The 16,326-nt window shown below is 40.7% G+C and overlaps 1 protein-coding gene across 1 annotated transcript; it reads left to right on the top strand.

Annotated features, from left to right (window-relative positions):
• Positions 1-5,700: 5,700 nt before the first annotated feature.
• gfap (glial fibrillary acidic protein) lies at positions 5,701-12,630 on the top strand (the record flags this gene model as incomplete). Its single annotated transcript, XM_083896100.1, has 9 exons — positions 5,701-6,218; positions 8,144-8,204; positions 8,321-8,416; positions 8,518-8,679; positions 8,759-8,884; positions 10,091-10,311; positions 10,406-10,449; positions 12,225-12,307; positions 12,589-12,630. 9 exons carry the CDS (start codon positions 5,701-5,703, stop codon positions 12,628-12,630), a joined length of 1,353 nt encoding a protein of 450 aa, XP_083752226.1.
• Positions 12,631-16,326: the final 3,696 nt, after the last annotated feature.

The following is a 16,326-nucleotide window of genomic DNA, read 5'->3' as shown; positions in this document are numbered from 1 at the left end:
TGTTTTTGGCCACATTCTTACATATGGCACCTTTAAGTTTGCTTACATTTCTAGGACAGCTGTGCCTTGTCCAGACTCGGTGAGGGAGTCCACTAAATGAATGGACACAGGAGACTGAGCTCATTGTTGGCAGTAGGAAGCTCCTTGATTGATGTACTCCTCCTCCCCGCTCCCCCCACCCGTGTCTGTCTTCCTGTGGTTTTGCTCTTTCACTCTTCTCATAACAAGAAACAGGAGACTTCAAGAGAGATTTCTGCAACCGTGTCTTGTGCAAGATGGGAAACCGGCTTGCGTGAAACAAAGGGGCTTTTTCTCGAAATGGTGTCGCACAGAGACATGTTGCTTTTGACAGGTCTGATGTTTATTGCCTTGATGAATTGTTTAATTGTCTATCAACAAGAGTGAGTTGGGACAGATATCATGGTTTCATATAATATAAAAATATAATTAAGTAAATACGAGCTCTGCAGAAGCCTGATAACAAGCCATTCATTTGAACCAGGTGTGTTGGAGCAGGGGAAACACCTAAAACATGCAGGGCTGCGTTCCCTGAGGACCAGGGTTGGGGAAACACTGCTGTATTGCACATAAGTGTGTTTATACATGTGTATTAATGCTTTAAAATGATGTACTTCAGGTAAGGGCCTTGCTTTACCGAGACTGTCATCTTATGTCTCCCAAGTTTCCACAAGCAACTTGAAAAGGACAAACTAGTTTACAATGAAAATGAACCATGTCCTTTCTGGTATGTGAAGGCCACCGTAGTTCCCTGATGCACTTAACATAGTAACATCAACACCATAGATATTTGTTTGGTATTTTAGTTTGGTGAAATACAGGATTCAAACTTGGCTCAAACCAGTTGATAACCAGTGAGAGTGAACTTCTGCCTACAGCACATCGCTACATTCATGTTGTCGAGATGAAACTTTGATAATCTTAGTGACATTTTAAAAAGTGTTGTTTTCGATTAAAAGGTGCATTATGTAATAAATCTAAAGCAACTGGCCATAAAATCCTCCTAATATGTCACAGAGACTCAGGAATAATGTTCATATAACAAACTGAACTCACCAACAACAACAGTACAGACAAAATATTTGCATTAAAAAAAATACTTTGCAGACTGCAAATCATGTTTATGTTTTGAAATCATGTTTTGGCATGTGGCGCCACCTACCGCCGTCTACCAATCATTGCAGTCAGTAGAGTCTCAGCTGACGAGCAACCACGGGTTGCCAGTTATGTCAGAAAACGAAACCTAAAAGACCTCTGTATTTTGAATTTGAATGTAGTAACTGTTTTTGGCCACATTCTTACAAATGGAACCTTTAAAACCAAATACAATACAAAACCAATTTCAGCACTCCAGTGTGTAGCGAATGTTAGCATGGAAGTCAACAGCCTCACAGAGCTAACTCTAATTTCGTTCATTCATTCATTTGAATGTTTTAAACGATGTATGTGTGAGCTGTGCTTGTCGTGCAGCTCTGTGTTTGTGGGTGTGTGGTGTATTTGGGCGCCCTCTGCATTCCTGCTGACAGGCAGACTGGAGCTTTGGGCTTGAACCGGTTTTCCCCCGGTCCTCTTTGTGGCTGAACTCTGTTTGGACCTGGTGGTGCTGAGTCATTTATCCAGCCTGCTTATCCCAGTTAAGCCGTCGCCCCCCCCACCTCGATTTGATTTGATTTGAGGCTGCACCCAAGCATTTAACTGTGCTTTTACCTGTGATGTCTCTGACCTGAGTGTCCACACCACGTAACCTCTACATGTCTGCGAAGGTTCTCAGTCATCCAGGTCACAGTCGTCCTTTAAGTGCTAACAACAAAGGACTTCTGTCAGGTTCTTGGAGACGTTTTGCCTCTTCAGATTTTGGTGTAGGAGATCCACAGGTTTATAAACCCTTGGTGGTATCTTGGGCTCATTAACATAACAATCATGCCAGTTATTGATGTCACTTGAGCCTAGGTGTGATTCATAAGGGTTATTATTCCCCCCTCAGTACCATGAGAGTCGTTAAAATCACATGGTCAATGTGTGAATTGCAGTGAAACCATTTGCAGGTGGCTCACAATTGTCTTCAGCCAGTGTTTCTTAATCCTGGTCCTCAGGACCCACTGCCCTGCATGTTTTAGATGTTTCCCTGCTCCAACACGCCTGATTCAAGAAGTCAGCTCATCAACGACATCTGCAGAAGCCTGGTAATGAGCCATTCATTTGAATCAGGTGTGCAGGAGCAGGGCAGAAGGTCACTTTGAATGGACATGGATGACTACACAAAGCCCCAATGTGTTAACTTGATGTGAACTTTATGTATATACTATACTTTTTTTCAGCTTTATGGAGACTGTCATCTTGTTTCTACAGCAATCCAAACCAGTCAGAGTGTGCATTTCAAATGGAAGCTTTACTACAATATAGAAGTTAGTTCCCTCACATGCTTGGGAAATGTACGGGTGAGTAGAGACATCCTCCATTTGTTATAATCTGCAGTCTTACATGTGTAGCTGAAACACTGTTGGTTATGTGTGTTTCTATCTGCAACCATAGACCATATATTGAAAATGAAGGTAGTCTTCTGGTGTGATGGTGAAGCTAATCAGGAAGTAAAAATACGTTGAATGACCACAAGGGGGGGCACCTTTTAAAGGAAGTCTGTGGGAAAATAGGCTTCCATCCCACTTGATTTATTGGTTCTTCAATAGAACATGATGTCAATTTAAAAAATTATGTTCTCCTTTAGAGGAAAACAGATGATAAAGTAGTCTTCCTCCATTTTAGTTTCCTTCTCCACTCTGAAGGTGTAACATGAATATAAATGTAGGTGGTTGAAATTATTTGCGTTCCATTTTGTGCAGGACTTGTAGTAACTCACTGAAGGATAAGCCGAGTTTCCGTGAGCAAAACCGTGAGTTACTATTCTAGATTAAAGCCTGCACCACTTTTAATTTACGCTCTGTCTGGGGAAACACACCCTTGATGTAGTGACGGAGGTGAGGCTGAGGCAGTATTTCCAGCTCGTTGGTCGGGATTCAGTTTGGTATGTGGCCATGAACATTCAGCCATCATTAGCGTTGAGGGATGGCAGCTGAGAGGTTCACACTGCGGGACTCTGGGTGTAAAATGCCAGAGCACAAAGCGAGCGTTGAGTAGTGCTCAGTCAATCTCAGCTCGCGGCCATGTTGTTTTGGCCTGAGATCAGTTTTGGTTGCAACGGCATTAAGATTCTGCTCTGCGCCGCTTTTCCCCTTGTAAGTTCTGCAAATCAGATGGTCTCCTCATGTTAGACACATGAATCAGCTGTTTGACTTTGCCATCGTCTGACTCCAGCAGCGGGGAGGAAGGAGCGCTACAAGAGGGAATGTTTAATCTCTGGGACATATTACCTCAGTGACCAGATCTGAGGCAACGGCAGTGATTGTCTAAAAAATCCAGAAAGCAGGAAAAAAAAAATGAGAGTGGTCTAAATGATGAAACCATGCTATTAATCCTGAGAGGTGGAGACTTTTAAATCAACAAACCCCTGCCAGACTTATAGTGTGCCATCGAGTTTAACCTCTATTAACAGAAACCAATTGGGATTCAAGACACTGTGTTGTTGTTTTTCTGCTTGACAAGTAACAACACACAGATGCCAGATAGTGGAGTCATATGGAGCTTTATTCACTGTCTCCCAGTGCCACTGGTTTCCACTCGCTGTGATTTGATGTCTTGGTAACAAAGAGGGCCTTTATGTCCCACTGCTGTTGTCGTTTTATTACCTGGAAAATGACCGCGCCAGCATTTCTGCAGCTTTTATCAAGCTAAGCTCAAATAATGTACGTTTCATTTTGCTGGTAAACTGTCAAACACATCTTTTTGAGTATATTTATTCCTGATATCAGTGTCAGGATTTCAAACCCGGGTCATTCATCTTTATGGAGATTGACAGATTAATAGGAAGTTTTTGCTTTTTCATCAGAACTAATCGGATGTTTTAAATAAATTAAAGTGTTAATTTTTATTAGTTATGATAGATCACCTCCTCTTCATGAAGATAATCTGAACTTCCCACTGTTTATCAGTAGTGGTTTTGTAACAGTCCTCCTGGGGTTCAGATTAGGCCAGATGTCCCCACCTTTCTCTCCCAACAACCCACTCACCATCCATCTCTCTTTGAAGCCAAGAATACGTCTAATAACCTGCACTCAGGAAACACCCTATAGAGTCCTATATTCCCACTGGAGCCCTAACTACTTTTTCACACCTGTGTAAATAATATGATTTCATGATCTGTAGGGTGGCAATTAACGATTATTTTCATAATCGATTAATCTGTCGGTTATTTTCTTGATTAATCGATTAATCATTTGGTCCATAAATGAAATTAAAAAAACATGGATCAGTGTTTGTCAAACCTGGAAATGACGATGTTCTCGAAAATATTCTCATTTCATAAGCTAAAACAATCAGAAATCTTGTTTTAATAATGAAAAAAAAAGCTTTGAACCGATTATCAATTATCAAAATTGTTGACGATTAGTTTAGTAATCGATTAATAATCAATTAATTGTTTCAGCTTGCACTTAAAGGTTCAGTATGTAATATTTAGGAGGGTTAATTTGCAGAAAGTGGATATACAACCAATAAGTATGTTTGTGTCAGTGTATAATTACTGTAAAATTAAAATCTTTTGGTTTTCATAGCCTTTCTTTTGCTCTTTAGACAAGTATCTTGCTTTGCAGAGGCCGCCATTTTGTGCCGGCATGTTTCCTCTGCAGCCTCAACAGAGACTCTTCTCTCGCTACTGTCTCTATTAAGGCAACAAATGTTTTAGAATATGATTTCATGATAAAGGACTCACATTAAAGTAAGTATATATTGATAGTCATTCAAATAAAATAACATGCACTTTATTATCCCCACAACAAAGGATTGATGAGTATTGCACTGGCCGTAAAAACATAACAGAATATTATTCAAGAGCAGATATTAAAACCACAAAACACTGTCAAAACTAGCCCCACAACAGAGTTAACCTCTTTCATTATGATCCATTTTGTCTTAAATTATGATCTATAGAAAAGTCACTACAGCTGTGAGTGCAGGGTTTTCTCCCACATGCTCTTTATCTCCTTACACAGTGGGATTTGGACCCAAAGTGCACTTTCATTATATCCTTTAGGTCCACGTATCGCCTGTGCCAGTTTGAACCCAATTCTCGTATTTTACTGTCTGGGAATAATTTAAGTCTATCCATCAATCTGTTCATAGATGACTAGATTAGAGTGGAAATCTCCTCCCGACAACTCCACCTCTTTGTCCAATCGAACCGTGTTTCTGTGTTTGTGAGAGCGTATGTGTGGCCAGGCCCTGTCACACAAATTCCCTTTCATTCAGCTGGAACAGAAAGAAAGAGAGACACAAAAGGGGGTGAAAGTAAGAGTGAGACAGCGAGTGAGTCAGAGGCCCAGCGAGATGGGAGGAGGAAAGAGAGAGGGGGAGAAAACCAAGAGACATTTATAGTGGAGTGGACGAGCATAGACAATCCCTGGCACACAGCGTTTTGAGTGTCATGTAAACCACCCCTTCACTCTCCCTTTTTGTCCCATTCACTGCCTGCCACCCTCCCTTCTCGCTGCCCCACCCTGTGGTCGGACTTTTGGGGGTTTGCCTCTATAAAAGCGTGGTTTGTGCCCAAGACGAACTTCATTCCCCATCATGGAGAGTCAGAGAATCCAGTCCTCATACAGAAAGCGTTTTGGGCCTCAGGGCTCGAGCATCACAGGAAGCAGAATAGGGAGCCTCTCCTCGAGCCGCCTCTCCTGGCATGGCACCCCTCGCACCTTCACCCACTCCAGCCCCATATCCAGACTCTCCCTGGGCTCCACCAGCACCCTGCTCCTGGGGAGCCCTGGGGACAGGCTGGACTTCTCAGCTGACTCCCTGATAAAGGCCCAGTTCAAGGAGAATCGCACCAATGAGAAGATGGAGATGATGGGCCTGAATGACCGATTTGCCAGCTACATAGAGAAGGTTCGCCTGCTGGAGCAGCAGAATAAGGTTTTGGTGGCAGAGCTGAACCAGCTGAAGGGGAAGGAGCCCAGCCACGCGGGAGACATCTACCAGGAGGAGCTGAGAGAGCTGCGGCGGCAGGTGGACGGCCTCACCTCTGCTAAGGCTCGGCTGGAGATAGAGAGGGACAATATGGGTTCAGATGTGGGAACACTCAAGCAGAGGTAGGAGGAAAACAGGGTGGGGCCTGTGGGGGTGGAGGCACATGTGGATGTGATCCTCTAAGTAAAATAAAAATCAAACTCTGCTGTAAATCTTAAATGCTATGAGGCTGAGTTGGCACTGAATCGTGACAAAACACAAGTCATCTTTAAGTCCATTTAGGTTTATGCAACTTATTAAAGAAAATAACAAACTGTAACAGATGATATTAATAGTGTAAAGTGCCGGTCAACATAAAATTACAGAGCCAGATTAAAAAAAACTACCATGTGCAGGTGAAACCACCATGTGCAGGTGAAACCACACCCCTGTGGCCAACGTCTTCAAAAATCAGAAATATAAATTAAACTCAGTTTACGCTCCCATACTTGCTGTCTTTTCTTCGGAGTTTGTGTTTTCACAGATATTAATTATTATTAATGCAACATGTGTCCTGTGCACTCTTCTTCTCTTTCTTGTACTTTTTTATTAACACCTGACATTCATAAATGAAATTATCCTGGAAACTCGGACCACTGTGAGCTACAATATGAAAGTAGTCATGAAGCGTGTTACCACAAAGACAACGTTAACCAACATTAACTGAATATCTATAACGCTCTAGTGAACCATTTGTGATGTTTGAATACTCGTTGATCTGCATCTTTCTGGTTGAAAGCAGCACCAGGCAGACGTCCAGCACAACACTAAGAGTGCTTGCAGATGTATTTTCAACAACCTGTGTTAAAGTTTACTTTGGCTCAGTGTTCTGTTGGTTGTTTTGGCATCAGTGTGAGTCATGTTGGGTTTTTTTTATTTTTATTATTCTGAAAGCATTTATATGCAGATTTGGGTTGTGTGTGACGTGTTGGAATGCAGCTCACTGGGCTCTGCTCGAGCTTTACTCCACCATCCCTCTATACAAACTTGATCCTGGCTCAACCCCTCGTCCACACTGAGTGAGTGTGAGTGTGGAGGAATGAGGCAAACACAATGTTGGCTCTTCACAAAGCAGCAGACAGTCAGGCAGATGTTATCTTGTCCCCTGATACTCCAAAAACACTGATTCACGCTGATTATGGCACTGATTGTGTTTTTTACCTGTAAGAGATGCCTACGTATAGCGTGAATGTTTAATTTAATTTCGGTCCGGAGAATCACTCCACCTCAGACTCTTCTCTAACCATCTGTAGAGTAAATCGTGAGGGTCACAGCTGAGCAGGTCAAAGGTCATCACTTCTCTCCTTGAACAGCTCCATTCAGCAAACTCGGCATGAAGCTGTACAGATGTGACCATGAGCGTTTAGGCTTCCATGTCTCTGTGCATATGGAAGATGGATTGCAGGGTGGTGTGTGTGTGTGTGTGTGTGTGTGTGTGTGTGTGTGTGTGTGTGTGTGTGTGTGTGTGTGTGTGTGTGTGTGTGTCTGTTTGTGAGCTCGTGGGAAAGGCCTGTGGCTGTGAGATTGGAGTGAATGTCTAATGATGCGTAAGTTGCCCTTTCAGCTGAGCCCCCGTTGCAGCGCGGAGAGAGAGAGAGATAGACTCGCAGTGAAATCTGATCGAAAAGCATGAAATATGTTTTCAGTCTCAATCACAGTCGCACTCTCCATTATACAGAAAACCTGCTGTTTGTTTCTGTCTCAGTGACTTTGAGTCATAAAGAGGAGGCAGGAATAAGTTATTACAATACTTTTCTGCACCGGAGTGAAACAAACATTGGTACAGTTTGTGTTTCAGATGGAATATCTCGGTCTGAACAGTTTTGTATTAAAAAACATGAAAATATTAATATTTAGACGTCATCATTTGCAACTCAATTTCCCCCCCAAAAATCTATTATTTATAGAATATTTCATGAAGGATAGCAGAGAAATGAATAATTTGTGTTGGCAGTGTTTGTTCAGCCTTGCTAATTCAAGCTTGCATTTTTTTTTGTGATTTACTCAGACTGCAAGATGAGATTGGCCTCCGACAGGATGCAGAGAACAGTCTGAATGCCTACAGACAGGTAATTCCTTTTCCTGGAATCATGATCTAAACACATGAGGCATTCAGTATTTGGTCTGTCTGTCTGTCTCTCTGTCAGTCTATCATTCCTCTCCGTGCCTCATTGTTTGCATACAGGACGTGGACGAGGCATCTTTGAATCGCGTCCAGTTGGAGAGGAAGATCGATGCCCTGCAGGATGAGATCAACTTCCTGAAGAAGATTCACGAGGAGGTAAAAAAGAGAAAAGAAATAAAGACTCGACTTAAACTGTAATCACATCAACACATTTTCCTTTCAATACATCTTTTTCCAATATCCTTTGCCCCCTGCAGGATCTGCGTGAGTTACAGGAGCAGATCATGGCGCAGCAGGTGCACGTTGATGTGGATGTGTCCAAACCAGATCTGACCAGTGCTCTGAGAGACATCCGGGTCCAGTATGAGACCATGGCCACGTCCAATATGCAGGAGACAGAGGAGTGGTACAAGTCTAAGGTCAGGTGACTCAGATAAGCTCCATAAGACTCAGAATAATCAACATGACGTGACTTTAGAAGTGTCTGTCTTTCCACAGTTTGCTGACCTGACGGACGCGGCCAATCGTAACGCAGAAGCCTTGCGTCAAGCCAAGCAAGAGGCGAACGACTACCGGCGCCAGATCCAAGTGCTGAGCTGTGACCTGGAGGCTCTCCGTGGAACAGTATGTCCACTAAACCAAAAAAAACACAACTGTTTCAAACCTTTTGTTTTTAAAATATTTGATAATGGACCTGATTACAATTACAGTTCACTCAGAAAGCAGCTAATCAGTTTAATGGTGCCTCTCTATTCTGACACATTGGATTAAAATGACACACATAAGCTTTGATTTTAGGGCGTTTGTATCTACATTAGATTAACAGTGTAGAGAAATACACAAAAGTTTGCAGTCACCTATACAATTTTTTTTGTGTTTTCCATTAAAACTCACACTTTTATTCCTCAAAAGAGTTGCAAAATTAATAGAAAATATAGTCAAGACATTGACAAAATTTGAAATAATGATTTTTATTCAAAATAGCAAACACAATGTACCATTAGAGCACTGGAAGTGGGCCTCTATACACCTATGTACATATTCCATTGAAAAAAAAAAAAAAGGACATTTCTTAGTGACCTTAAACTTTTGAACGGTAGTGTATGGACTATATGTAATATAAATATAATAAATATTTACATTTTCAAACATAGTCCATGAACTTAAGGTCTGAGGGGAAAAAAGTATAAATATATTTATCTATTGTGTGCTGCACACCTGCCATCAAAGCTGTGTAGTCACCACAATAAAGAAAAATACAATTTACACAAAGATTGGTTTGAATTGTTCCACAAGTGCATGTGAGTGTGTGTTTGTCTGTTTGCTGTAACCAGACTCTCTGGGCTGCACAGGGAAACCACAGAGTGCATCAAGTTTTAAGTTGAAAATACAGATAACATGACCAGTTGAATAGATGTGCCCATAAGAAAAGTGGTCCATACCTCATCTTCTCTGAATAAATCTGCCATGTTCCTTTTAATAATCTATATATATATCTATAATCTACATTTATATGTATTTGTACCATATAAATATACAGTAAAGGTGAATGTAAATCTAAAAGTGTATTTATAAACCAACTGCTCAGCATACATGAGGAATAGTGTAATTAGTGTAGGTTATTATATGACAGTGATTTAACACCGAAGTCCAATGGAGCCAATGAGAGAGGAAAAAAAGACTGTGATTGTGAGAGTTTGTGTTAGATTTACTGTAACGGAGGTGGATGTAATTAAACCAGAGTAATGAAAGTAATAAAACTGTGTGAGTGTTGGCAGCAGAATTGAATTTAAAGTTCCCTCCCCTGTTACATCGTCTCTCCTCCTTCAGAACGAGTCTCTGGAACGGCAGCTGCGGGAGATGGAGGACCGCTTTGCCATGGAGACGGCCGGTTACCAGGATACGGTGAGTCGCCTGGAGGAGGAGATCCATGCCCTGAAGGAGGAGATGGCGAGGCACCTGCAGGAGTATCAGGACCTCCTTAATGTCAAGTTGGCCCTGGATATTGAGATCGCCACCTACAGGAAGCTGCTGGAGGGAGAGGAGAGCAGGTGAGACACAGCCTGGTGGACACGACAGAGAGACGTAAACAGGTTTCTGATGGTGATGATGATGATGATGTTTGTTTGTTATTTGTTTCTCCAGGATCACAATTCCAGTTCAGAGCTTTTCCAATCTGCAGTTTAGAGGTCAGTATCAAAAATGACCCTCATATTTTTCCCTGTTCTGATCTGGAAACCTTTGCATGTTGGACTCATTGACAGGATACAGTCAGATTTGTTGTTAGAAAATTAAAAAATTCTGGTGTATGATGGCACTGTTTTGTTCCACTCGTTGTACTATTTACACTTGTTTTCCCTGTACTTGATTTGATGTAAATTTGTTTTCCACTTGTTTTTAATGTAAAGCACACCAAAACAACAAAAGTTATGTAAATGAACCAAATATAAACATGCAGTGTTTGAAAACCTTCCTAGTCCTACCCCCTGTTTTTCTTTCTTTCTTTTTTCTGATATACAACACTTAAAGTTTCAAATAAACATTCAAACAACTAAAAAGAAAAATAAGTGAATGTACACACTAAAAAACACAAATCAAAAAGTCACACTTGACCAAACCATGTTATAAACCAAACCAATATACCAGACAGACTGATCAGTTCTTGATCAGAATATTTCTTTAAACATTTTTAATGTTCCTTACAGTTGTTCCAAATATTTAGTTATTTTGTGGAAATAAAATGTAGTTTTCCTGTTTTTATCAGGCAATTTGTGATTTTATATCAGTGAAAGGTGCTGTACAAATACACTCTTCTCATCAGTGTATTTGTCTGATGAATTGTAATTGGAAGTGTATGGAAGAGGATCAAAGGGTTTAATATATATATATGAATGTATTTATACATATATACATATGTTTGTATATATATAGCACTCGCAAGTTTGTGACCCGATCAGAACAACGGTCTTTCTGCACGGAGTTTGCATGTTCTCTCCGTGTATGCGTGGGTTTTCTCCAGGTTCTCCGGTTTCCCTTTTTAGGCAAATTGGACAATTGGTCACTCTAAATTGACTGTAGATGTGACAGTGAGAGTGAACAGTTGTTTGTCTCTATATGTGTCCCTGTGATGGACTGTCCAACTGTCCAGGGTGTCCCCCATCTGTCACCCTCTGTCATCTGGGATTGGCACCAGAGCTCCCTGTGACCCAATATGGAGGATTGAGTGGTAGAAGATGGTTAAGGGTCTGTATATATATATGGCACTTTTCGAGTCTTGATGACCACTCAAAGCTGCTTTGCACTACAAATTTACCCACACTTTCATACAGCGCAATTTCTTCTATTACTTATTTTTCGTACCCATTCGTGAGCAGGAGCAACATGGGATTAAGTGTCTTGCCCAATCAGAATGTATAGATCGTGACCTTTATCTTATTAGGAAGTCACACTGGGATTAAAACTGTCTTTGACCAACCTGGTCAAACAGTTAAAGGTGCATTATGTAATAAATCTAAATCAACTGGCCATAAAATCCTCCTAATATGTCACAGAGTCTCAGGAATAATGTTCATATAACAAACTGAACTCACCAACAACAACAGTACAGACAAAATATTTGCATTAAAATAAATATTTTGCAGACTGCAAATTATGTTTAGGTTTTGAAATCATGATGTGGCATGTGGCGCCACCTACCGCCGTCTACCAATCATTGCAGTCAGTAGAGTCTCAGCTGCTGAGCAACCACGGGTTGCCAGTTACGTCAGAAAACAAACCTAAAAGACCTCTGTATTTTGAATTTGAATGTAGTAACCGTTTTTGGCCACATTCTTACATATGGCACCTTTAACAGTCAGTAGTCAACCACCTGAACAACAAGAATAACGTCAGAAAACGATAAACACAAAGTGTACAATATAATTTGATATTTCCCTCTCTCCGTCTCCCTCTGTTCTTGTTTTAGACACTAACTTGGACACCAGAACTCCAGAGGCCCATGTGAAGAGGAGCATCCTGGTCAGAACAGTGGAGACCAGAGATGGAGAGGTACAGCACGTGGTGTTCACAGAACCACACACACGCATGCATGCAAGCACGCACGCGCGCACACACACTTATCACTTATCACTGTGAAACAGGCCAATCTGCACATTGCACCTCGTAGCCAGTCCCTCTGGAGGGCAATGTTGAACCCTTCTGCAGGTTTTTCCACATCACACAGTCTCTGTGGCCGACTTTGTGAAACTAATATTAAAAACTCAGCTGAGACATTTTGTTCCTTCCGTTCTTTTATTTTTAACTCTGATTTTATTTCCAACTCTTTTCAGATCATTAAGGAATCAGTCACGGAACACAAAGATCTTCCATAAAGTTTGACGACCACCTCTCCCATCTTGGAGGATTCTGAAAGCATAATTATCACCTTTTATTTTGTTTCGTTTCCAAACCTCAAAGCTGTCCTATCAGAATCAGCGTTTCATTTCATTTTCATCCTTAGAAAAATCCATTTAATACCTCACAATCACGTGATAACCGTCACATTCTGTGAAACTTCATCACAAAGAAAAGTGAATTTTAGCTTCTTCTTTCTTTTTTTTCTTTTTTTTTTTTTAACAGTTCCACTTTTAGCTTGAGGTTGAACTCAAGGTAATTCATCTTAAATGGTCTGTAGTTTGTTCCAGAACTGTAAAATACTGGGGATCTGTTTAACTTTAACTCACGCTGACAGCATTGTTTCAGATTATCTGTCATAGACGAGGCGTTGAAATGTAGCGATCGTGTTGAGCTAACACAGTGTGGTGAAGGTCGATGTGTGGTTATTGTGTACGTGAACTTTGGTGAGTTAAAACACAAGTGAGATTTGGGGGATTACAGATGTCACGGTTGGATTAAGGCAGGGGAGCAAGAGATTTGTGTATGTTAAGAGTGTTACTTTGGCAGAGTGACAGGTGAATCTGGGCTGACTTTATTTAACCCTCGACTGGTGCTATTTTACATTTCAGTTATTGTACTGCGGCAGACGCCTCTGCCTCTGTGGTGCACAGTAAAGGCCCTGCACACGTCTGACTTTGTAGACAGACAGCTTTGAATTGGACAGAACTAGGGATTTGATTTCAGACCAGCTGTAGCAGCTTTGGATGTTTAAGACTTCACAACCACCAGGTAAACAAACAGGATCTATAGATTCCTGACACCATGTTAAGGTTTTGCACCTGGATGTTCTGCAACCAGGCACATACTGGACCATAGCAGCTGTCAGTCACACTAGTGTGCACTCAGTAGTGCTTTATCATCAATTTCCCTCTATTATTGACATCAAGTCCTTTTGAGGAAGAGCTGTGATGAGGCATTTAGACCATTATCTGGACAGGAAAATGTTAATTGACGTTAAAAATCAAGCGAGAAGAAGGTTCGTTTGCCCATAGACTTCCATTCAAATGCAGTTATTTTTGAAACCTGTGGAATCGCCCCCTGGTGGCTTCAAATGGCAAACAGGAAGACTACGTCCACTTAAAAAAACCATGTGAGTACACTAAAGCAAAGCAGGAGTCAGTCATCCGTAAAAATTATTTTTTATATATATATATATATATATAAGTCCACTGCTCTGTTCTTAGGAACCTGTCGATTCTTCAGATCTGAGGAAGGGTCTACAGGAAAGTGTGCAGGCCCTTTGGAAATGTACAACCTGACGTTACCTCTGCACCCAAACCCACCACCACACACTCATACCGTGGTGTCTTCTGTCTCTTGCACATAATAAGACATCATCATTTTTTGACACCAGGACGTGTTAGAGTGAGCTCACACTTGTCCAGCAGTGGTGAGAGGACAGGACAGGACAGAGCCGTGGTCGTAGATGTGGAGGGGGGTGGTGTGCTTCATTTTTATTCCAGCAAATTCACCAGACAGTTTTCTGCAGTGTTTGACTGATAGCACAGAGCTGCAGAGGCGGGGGGAGAGTGACGTGGAGATAACCTTCAACAAATCCCACAGCCCAGCAGGACACCGGGAACATTTTTTTTATTTTACTTTGAAGGAGAGGATGTCTGGGTGAATCAAATGACGGACTGATGGATGGACGGATGAATAGGTGGATGGATAGATGAATGTCACAGCTCGGGCTCTGCAGTCCAGTGCTTTGTGATTTGTTCTGGAGGCTGCTGACAGCAGCCATGTTGACAGACTCTGCACTAATGAGAGTTCTGCTGCGCTCAAACTGTCTTCCTCTGTGCTCATCGTCCAAGGACACTCTGTGATTCGTGTCCCCACAGTGCCTCACACCTTTATCTCCCCCCTCCACATCACACAACCCTCACTTTTCTGTTCTTATTGATAACTCGGAGCCCTCTGCTGTCTTCACTTTGTTTTTTTCTGAAATAGATATTAAGAAGCATATGTCAGACACGCTGCTGAACATCTGTTATGGTGAATATAACATTAGTTTTGACAAATGCAACAAGCTGTGATATCATTTTAGGTTAATAACAACAATAAACTGTTTGTTCGTTAGAAAGAATGCCTGTTGTTTTTAATCAACGTTTGAAACTGTCATGTGGGGTTTTTTCCTCTGACTCAGCCGAGGGTTAAATATACCGACGGTTAACTTCAGGGCATTAGAGAGTCGACAGAGATAGAGTCAATCACCGCTGATTGTATCTGCCAATCAGACAGACTGCACTGCTCAGCAGATGATTCACTTCCTCTAATTTCATGGTGCCTTATATACCGTCAGTGTCGCTGTTTATTTTGTCTGTGGCCAAATATGAAGAGATAGATGCTGAAGCATGAACATAGCATAGAATAGAATAGAATAGAATGTATTGTCATTGTATAAGACAAAGTAAATAAAGGAAAACATATTTCAAACACACAATAATAAATAATACATAAGATAAGGAAGTAGTTAAACCCTCGTAATGTCCTCCTGATTACCATACACCCTTCTGCCCCCGTCTGGTTTGACTGTGATTTAAAGCATAGGGCCAACAGACTTTACAGGTTTTTAATTAAAATAGAATTAAACAATTAAGTATTTTGACTATTTTATCACAGAGAGGATGCTGTTTTTGAATCATTTAAATTTTGTTTAATGGTAGCACATAATCACACCTGTTTGTGGTAAATAATATAAAGAGGAAATGTGTTACACCTTTAATGCCAACTTCATTCAAACACCATTTCTATATTCCATTTAAAAATTTAGGCCAATAAGACCATTTACACTCACATTGTTTTTGAGTAGATTTTTAGTATTTTGTTTATTCCAGCTCATTACCTGACACATAAAACATGTCAACATTCATTTCCATAATATTTAATAAAGAGAGTGATGTGGATTATTTTCTGTCTAAGGTCTATGACTCTGTTAAAAATCATGCAAGAGCATTCGTATATGAAGATGCCCCTGTGTGAATTCAAACTGCTTTTAATTTAGTTGCCGTAATCATTCCTTTGTTCAGACCAATCTGTAAGCACATGACTGACACCAAACACATCAGTTTTGACTCCCTCAACATTTCTCAAAAACATGTTTTGTTCTTTGTTCTATTCTATATTATGTGGGTTTACTATAAAACCAAATCCACCGTAAATGGTGGCAGTAAAGTCACACCAAAAGAGTCATTTTAGCACAAATTCTGATGAAGAATAAACACCTTCTCGAGCAGTGTTTCCATGCTCCAACATACCTGATTCTCATGAGTGGTTCGTTATCAGGCTTTTGAAAAACTTGATTATCTTCATTTCAATCAGGTGTGTTGGAGCAGAGACATCTAAAACACCAGTCTACAGTAGGAGGTCGTCAAGTGAAAAAAATTATTCACTCTTTGAGGAAAAAGCAACTCTTCAGGAGCGACGGTTATTTCAAAATAAAAGTGTCTGTGTTGATATAGACCTGATATATATATATATGTATATATATATATATATGCGTATATATATATATACATATATGTACACACATATATAGTTTACAATAATACGTTTTTATGATGCAAAATTAATATATTACTACAGAAAACATACAGATATAACTTAGTTTGCAGATCTAAAACCATGCAGGG

Source organism: Microchirus variegatus, assembly GCF_963457635.1.
Source record: "Microchirus variegatus genome assembly, chromosome: 10".
Taxonomy (NCBI): domain Eukaryota; kingdom Metazoa; phylum Chordata; class Actinopteri; order Pleuronectiformes; family Soleidae; genus Microchirus; species Microchirus variegatus.
This window is presented reverse-complemented; position numbering and strand designations above follow the sequence as displayed.